The sequence below is a fragment of the Oryzias latipes genome, chromosome 3 (assembly GCF_053564925.1).
Source record: "Oryzias latipes strain Hd-rR chromosome 3, Olatipes_Hd-rR_3.1".
In the NCBI taxonomy this organism is placed as follows: Eukaryota; Metazoa; Chordata; class Actinopteri; order Beloniformes; family Adrianichthyidae; genus Oryzias; species Oryzias latipes.
The window spans coordinates 24,773,067-24,781,421 of NC_136239.1; the positions used below are offsets into that span (position 1 = coordinate 24,773,067).

General features: G+C 41.7%; 1 protein-coding gene across 1 annotated transcript; it reads right to left on the bottom strand.

Moving 5' to 3' along the window:
• Window positions 1-307: 307 nt before the first annotated feature.
• On the bottom strand, window positions 308-8,345 carry atxn1l (ataxin 1-like). The gene is made up of 3 exons (XM_004067322.5): window positions 8,172-8,345; window positions 5,750-6,882; window positions 308-5,287 (listed from the first exon to the last, which is right to left on the bottom strand). The coding sequence occupies exons 2-3, from the start codon at window positions 6,758-6,760 to the stop codon at window positions 3,851-3,853; spliced, it is 2,448 nt and encodes an 815-aa protein (XP_004067370.1). The 5' UTR covers window positions 6,761-6,882; window positions 8,172-8,345; the 3' UTR covers window positions 308-3,850.
• Window positions 8,346-8,355: the final 10 nt, after the last annotated feature.

The window sequence follows — 8,355 nt, forward strand, 5'->3', positions numbered from 1 at the left end:
GATTTAATAAGGTGGGGGAGAATGCCTTTTTACTGATTTTTTGGAGAAGTAAATTTCCCAAAAGTCAAATGGTTGTAAAAAAAAAACAATTGTTTATACACTTGTGATTGTCTTCTTGAATTATACAAAAAAGATAACCGGTAATCTTAGTTTTGCTTCTCATCTGCAGTCAGTTTTGAGAAGGTAAAACAGAACTTGTTAAACCAGAGAAATGTGTGTAAATATCCACGAAATATAATGCACAACATTGTAAGAGGATCCACTTTACTCATTATTTCATGGAACAATAAAGACAGCACACAGGGTGTTTATATTTGTATCTGTATATATATATATATTTATATATATTATATTGTGTTTACTTGACAAACATGATAAATGCAATGTCTCCAAGTTAGCTGTAACAATAAAAATACAATATCTTTGTGTCCTTAAAGTACATAGAATTAAAACAGCAAAAAAAAGTCCTAAGTAGTTCACAGAGGTACAAATATACAGTACAAATCTATTTTATTCAAAAAGGGTACAAATAAAAATGCAACAAAATAGAGATATTAATGCTTTGTTAAAGTGGGGGCGGCGGGGCATTCTAAGGGAGCACTTTGGGTCAACAACTCTAAGGCTTCTGATAGAGATCAATACATATTGGTACGGCCATACGATATTAAAAGTCACTATACAAAGTTCATACCACCTGGATTATACTTGAGGATTGAATGTTACATTTACATAATTGCATATATTTAGCTGATTTAGGCTTTTTTTTTTCAAAGTGATGATGTCGTTATGATGGTTACATGGAAAGCAGTGTGTGAAAAATAAAGTACAATGTTTGATAACACACATACTGTCATCGATTTTTGGATTTTTTTTTAAACAAATCCAACTCTCCTGATTGAATTCGTCCCGAGCTGGCAGTTCAATACTGGATTGACAGAACGCAGTTTAACCAACGCCACAAGACCCCAGAAAAACCAGCACATTACCACTAGTGGAAAGCTAACTGACTTGTGCAGCTGGTCTTCTTCTATTTAGAGCGCAATTTCTCCTTTTCAGAGACTTTGGAACAGAGAAAAATTAAAATAATAACCCATTATTCTAGGGAGCAAACAGGAACAAAAATCCTTACAGATCTTGTGCAACACCAATACATTTAAAGATCTGTACATGTTTGTAAATGCGTTAATGCAGAGACAAAAACTCCATTGCTAACATCCTTGAATATTCACACTTTTGTTTGGGAGTCACAAATTAAGTTTTGAGCAACAGAGGGAATCAAAACTGTAACGGAGCAGAATGGGAAACAGCACAAAGCTGCAGATAATGAAATGTCTTTAGTTCTGCTCCAGAGTTTCTTTTGATTTAAACAAGACAACTTGAATATAAATGTCTCAGGAAACATTGCTCCAATATTTCCATCTCACAAATTGTACAAAGAAAAGAGTTTAAGGCATTATTGACAAGCGTCAAAGCTATGTACAACAAGAGAAATGCATATATATCTACAGAAACACAAAACCTGCGATTGCTCCACAATTTTGTGCGCTCTCATAATTTAGTCTTCAACTCCCCAAAAGTTTTCCTTTTTAAAACACTGTGAAGGACATTTAGTGCAATCACTTAGAGCAACAGACCATCAGTGAAGTTAAGGAAATTAGACATCTTTGCATGAGAATTTTACAGCACACACCTTTCAAAATAAAAGGAGGATCAGAATGATGGTCTGTATGTGAGCATAAACAGGAGGTAATGAACAAATAAACTCCATCGAATACATCCTGACCTAAAACACATTGAAGTGGCTGGCAACCAGGCCTAAACAACTTTAAATAACACTTCTTCAACGATTTGGCATCTGCTGTGTAGTAATCAGGGTTGGGTCAAAACGAGGCTCACTGAACATTTAACGAGTGTTAAACTTCTAAAAAAGACAGTGATTCCAAGCACAAATCCTAAAATTAGAACTGTATCAGCCAACCTGCTCCACGCATGAAACAATGAAGGGCACAGTTGTGGTAACTGCATAGAAAATACCAACACTACGTCAAAGGTTTGCAGTGAAGAACTCTCACATCCTACAAGAACTCCTGAAGCTGAAAATGACGACAGTGGCATATGGCTCTTTACATGCACAGAGGAAGTTGTAAGCATTCAAGTAAAAGTTCACAGAAACTTCTGAACCGATGTTTTAAAGCTCCTCGCTATGACAACCGTGTCCATCGCTTTTCAATGGGATCAAAGTGTTTGCCAAAGGCAAGCCTGAGGATCAATGGTAGACAAGGCAAAAAAAAAAAAAAAGAGTATTTAGTCAATTGGTGAGGGGAATGTCAACATATGGAATGATAATTTGATGATTTATGCATGATCTAATTGCACTTCTTTTCAAATTGTCCTATTTTAGACTTTTTTGTCTGATATAAAAACCTTGACGTTAGGAAGGAACTGCAGCATTCTTTAGGATAATTTGTAAACAGTTAGAGAAACAAGTCCATTTTAATTTTGCCACATAGAACCAACACTTCTTAAAATATTCCCTTTGTTTATAAAAAAAAACAACACAAAGTATTGGGAGTCCTATTTAAATTTTAAAGTAAAATCAAGGGGAGGGGGGTCAGATGTGCAACACAGGGCAGTTTAAAAAACCCTGCTGGACCTACGATCCCTTTATATAGGAGCAAAGGATCAGATCCATACAAACTAACCGGGTCTCTTATGCGCATCCACTTTCAGAACTTGGGTTACTGAAATTGCCAACAGTGACTCAGTCCACCTTCAATTTCAGCAAACCTGCCAAAGTCGTGCTATCAAACTAAAGCTGATTAATCCTTTAAAACAGAGAATTTACCCCTCAAACACAATGAAACTCTTGTGGTGGGGCAGTACTTTTAAAAATGAACTATTGCTTTCATTTGGTAACAAGAATTGAAGCTTAAAGCAGACACGTCTCATCACCGCCTCACTCATCCACAATATTATGAGTAATATGAAGTAGTCTATAAGGAGGGTGGAAAGAAAACATTAAAGTTGGTCGAAGCAAGATTAGATCGAAGAGAACAGGAGATTATTCCAACCGCTAACATTCCAGTCCTCATTCAGAGCAAGTGGGAGGAAGGTGGTGACACAACGGATTCGCTTGATTTGATTGTAAGACAAATATGAAATGGGACATGTGGCCTGAGAGAGCTTTCCAACCTTTGCAGAGCGGCTTCCAAAGGAGTAACGAAGGGAGAGTATTGCTGCTGACAGCGGAGGGTTTAGACTCCTGTTGTGAAAGCACAATTTAAAGCACACTGACAAGTGGGAACAACAACAACAGCGGGTCCTCCAAATGTCAGCAACCACCTTTTTTTAGGGTGATTGCTTTACACAGAAGCAGTATTTTGGCTGCGCTGTGATTAAAACATTATTAGCTTTGAACTTTTGTTTTCACCAGAGTTGGTTGCTTCAAACTAGTGCGATGCAATAATTTGTTTTTAAAGACAGTCATGAACTCAATTCTCTAGGATGTTTTACATAGCCAAAACCAAAAGCGAATGTCTCAGAAAGAGATCATTACGTGGTTTGAGTTCAAGAACGTGGAGACAAAGGAGGGACGGAGGAAGAGAAAAGCAGTGTGTATGGACATGCCAGCTACATGCTTAGCTTTTCACGTCCCCGTTAAGACTGCAGCAGGCTGAAACCAGAACTTCTCACCAGACAATAATGATTAGATGCCTTTGTGTATTTTGAAGTGTGCAAAATCTCCAACATTCTGAGGCTACATTCACACTGTTTTTTCCCTCTTTCTCTCCTTGTCAAACTCTCGTCTTACTCGTGGCAGTCCCGTCTATGGTTGCTACCAAATATGATGCTACTTCCCTGCATTAGAGCGCCCCTCGATGGACAGTTTGACCTCTTGGGGGATGAAAGACGGCCGTGGGTGAGCAGAGGTGATTATCTGAGGACGCGGCCCGTCGTCCACTTTCACGCTGTATCTTTGGAGGCCGGGTGAAGACCATCGTCTCTGAGAGGCACCATGGGGAGTTTGTATTGCTCCCATGCCTGCCTCTGCAAAAGCAGAGCCCTCTGTGTGCAAGTGATAACTGCTCTGACTCCTGGGATGCTCAGCAGAGATTCGGCTTGTTCTGATGGGTGATTCTGTGTGTCCACCACCGCCTAAATGGATGACTTCATCCTCCTCCACAAACTCTTTTTCTCCATCCCGCTGCCTGTCTCTGTTGATGCGATCCAACCTGAAATGAGACTGCGGCCGTGACTGCTGAGGGGCAGGGGGCCCCATGAGCTGGTGACTAGGTCCTGATGTAGCATTGGTTTTGTTCAAAGTCCTTGTGAGGTTCTGCTGTTGCTGCTGCAAGTGATGCTTCTGTGGCTGCTTCTCCTGCTGGGGTTGAAGCTGTTGCTGCAGTCTAATTGACACACACGTGTCCCCGATTTGCAGGCGGTGACAAACCAAGCCGTAAAGCTGGGCTGTACGCTCAGGGCTGCAAGATGACCAGCCCTGGCCAAACACAAAAAAAGGGTGCTCTGGAGGCACATCGATTGTCACTTTGCTCTGCTGCTCCCCGACCGTAAAATGAAGCGATGCTAGACCTGGTCTTTGCTGGCTGGCACGGATGTCCATCACCAAGCTGGAGTCAATCTTAAGACCCCCACTCACCTCAGCACTGCGCACAAAATCCTGAGTCTGCAGGTCCTCCACACGCTTCAGCTCCCCAGTGGCCAACTGAATAATTGCACCCTTCATGAAGTGTGATGGATTACTGGGAGCCTGGGCAGGAAGGAGACTTGCAGCTAAGGCCTGAGTCACATCTGCTGCAGGCTGGATCACCGGCTGCTGTGGAAGCTGCTGCAGAGCTGCTGTCAGCTCTGCTCTCTCAGGGAGGCACACTCTGGCTGAAGAATCAGAGGCTTTAAAGCTTGGGTTAGGGGAGGATGTGGTGGTAGCATGGCTTGCTGAAGCGTCGTTAGTCTGCCCTGGGTACTGCTGCTGTGGCAGCTGATGTTGCTGCTGATAGTCAATGGGTATAAGAACTGGCTGCCCATTGGCGAGCACCACAGCATGGGCAGGTTGTCCTGTCTGTTGACTAGTCAGCTTGTGATGGTCACTGTAGCTTGAAGGCAGGGCAGAATACACGGTCCTGGCAGAAACGGCTCCTGTGCTCTCGCCATGGACATCAACGGCTCTCTGGCCCCCCTGACAGAGGTTCAAGGGGGCAAATGAAACCTCCTTTCGTAATCCACTATTCCCTTGGCTCGAGGAAGCCAAACGACCAACCACCTGCTGCACCTGAAAGATAAAGAGGATCACTGAGGATTAGCAAAACTCATTTTCATTTACTAAAGGGTTTGATTCAACAGAAAGCAGTTAGTAAGAAGCAATACAACACAACATGACATGTATACTACACATGTATTATACTATACATGTATACTATACACTATACATGTATTCTACAAAACTGCAGCTCACCATAGTTTACACAATTTAGACAAAGAAATGCAGAAATATGAGAATGACAATTAAATCATAGAGGTGTCACTACAATAGAAATGTCCACTTAAGGGCAACACCTGTGTCAAATAAAAAAATGAAGTAGATTACTTTATATCCAGATACTGAACAATGTTTTTTTAAGTGTCAAAAATATTCAAACATTTTAGTCCATGACAAAACATGAGCATTCCTCTACAGCTTTTTTTTTTCATGTGTAACCATCTGTATTTTACAAATGAAATCAATCGATCTTACCTCTAGATCACTGTCTGGAGTGCTGCGCTGACCAGGAGAACTTCTGCCTTCTAGCCTTCGGGTTTGCAGGACTCTCTCCTGGCTGTGCTCTTGTGTTGCTGAAGTGGATGTCACGCGCGGTAAATGTGCATTTCTGGCAGTGTGAGTAGAGTCCTGTACACCTTGTTCTCTATCACCCCCATTCATCTCTGTTTCATTGGCCAACTGAGAACTGTGGCCATCTCTGAGGGTGGAGGAACCCCTGCTGCCTTGAGCATGGTACAATCCTCTGGAGCTGAGCTCGGCTGCAGGTAAAACTCCAACTGTACCAAGGTGCTGTTGGACTGCTTGCTCTGAGGGTAGCATCAATGGAACACCACTTGAAGCTTTGGCAAAGGTATGAGTAGCTACCTGAGCCTGCGGAGGTGGAGAGACAACACCTTCCTGTATGATAGATTGGTAGGGAACAAGGTGAGAAACAGAATGGGCCTGAGGAATAGGTCCTGAGGGAGAGATCAACGATCCTGGGACAAAGCCAGGTGGTAGAGCGTACGGTACTGCAGCATAAGGGGGGCTAACGAATTGTAGAGGGGAATGAGGGATCTGTGCATAACCAAGAGGGGGGTAGGGGAGGCCTGGATGCTGCAGAAGAGGAGAGTGAACTGTATAGGCTTGAGAGATGTGGCTTAGCACTGGGTGAAGACTGTTGGATGAGTAAGTAACAGATGGAACAGCTACTTTGTAAAGCATGCTATAATGGTCAACAGGAACAGTTGATATATTGTCTGAATGATCCACTCTATAATGGTAACCTGCTTGTGCTTGCAGCCACTCTCCAGATGAGGTCCCTCCTTGAGATTCACTGTTGGATCCAGAGTTCTGGATGGAAGCCGCCTCGTCTTCTCCAGCAACCACTCCAGTGGCCGTAGCTCCTCCTCCTCCTGTCCCCCCTGCTCCACTGCTGTTATTGACAGGGAGGTCCCTCTTTTTTGGAGGCAGGCACTCCTGGTTACGCTCCTGAGCGGGTTTCATGGTAATCCTCTGACCAAACAAGTCGCTCTACTGTACTGCACAGGAAGTGAAACCTGCAGGCCAGTCCGCCCACACAGGAACCAGTTCTGCAAAGAGGGGGCTGACTTTGTCTGCCAATTCACCTGAGAATATGAATACACATTTAACCTACAGTTAAACAAGGGAAACAAAAGGAAAGCAAAATTTGACAGTCAATTTGCAAACAATACTTGGGTAAACAGTCGAGGGTTTAACATGCTAAGACACGTTACAAGGGACAAATAAAAAAATATCAACTGCTATGCAGCAAAATTACAAAGACCAGATGCAAACATCAATACAAAATCTATCGGTATATCAAACTATCAATCTATAATAAAATAATATTTAGAAAGAGTTAACAGCTTGAAAACAGTAGAACTCAAAACACATTAATTGGTCGGAAAATCACAGTTGCCAGTATTCCATTCCATAAATCTCATGACAAACAAAACAATTCCCAAACTTAAGTCTAATATTCAAAAATGTGAAAGATCATTCTAAATCTTAAAACAGGACAAATTGCTGAAAACGTTCCCTGGACTGCATGTTCTATGCAAGTTCATCCCATGCTGGGGTTATTGATTTTCTGAGGCACTAAAAGAATATATACATATCTCAGTGTTTAACCACCACTTACCAAGATTGTCTTTATAAAGAAGAAGCTTTTTCCTGGCAAGGTTATTTGCATGGAACTTTATTATTTAAAATACAAAGATAGCCTTTCAAATGACAGGTAAGTAAACATATCTTACATAATTTGTATGGTTGAGGAGTGTTGATATTAGGGGCTCATTTTGAACTCACAGAAATGGCCACATGTCTGTATTTAAAGTAACAACAATTAATCATGGTTAATGGGTGTAGATACTGTTATAGTGTAACAGCTTTTGTACTCTTGACAGGTTGTAGATGGTTGCTAACCTGGTGTCATGCAAACAAGTTGCCCGGTTGAATTCATACTTATTAGTACACAATTCAAATAATGTATTCAGTTCTATAGGAAGTTATTGTATGCAAGGGACGCCTTAAAACAACACGAAAAGAACAGCGAGTCCAGCGTCACACAGTTGTCTTGTATCCTGCCGCTGCTGAGTGATTACCGTTTGCTTTCTAGCTTCTATGGCTAAAGTTAGCAAGCTACTTAAGTCTTAATTTTCTGGAACATATACATAAATGAAAGAGTGACACTTACTAAAACAACATGAAATGCACAAAGTGTATTCAATTCCAACTAATACACAAGGTTAATAGTCTGTGTGTGTAATTTATCGAGCACGAAGGTACATGCTAGCTAGCTGAACAGCTAGCAGTTCGCTCTTGTTACTGATTCCTTCTCGACTTGCATCTTATCACTGACGATTTTCGTCGCTGTTTCGTTCTCGATACTTACCTACAAATGTCATCGCGGACGGGAGTTTCTTGACAAAAAGTTTGACGTGCAGGATAACGATTAAAAAAGCAGGGCTAACGAGTCAAGCCCATTTCGAAGGCCAACAGAGGCGCTCACCAATGACGTCACCACTTTTGCTCAATTTCCTCCTTTTCCAGGCAAACTTTTCAGTTTCTTAAAATAA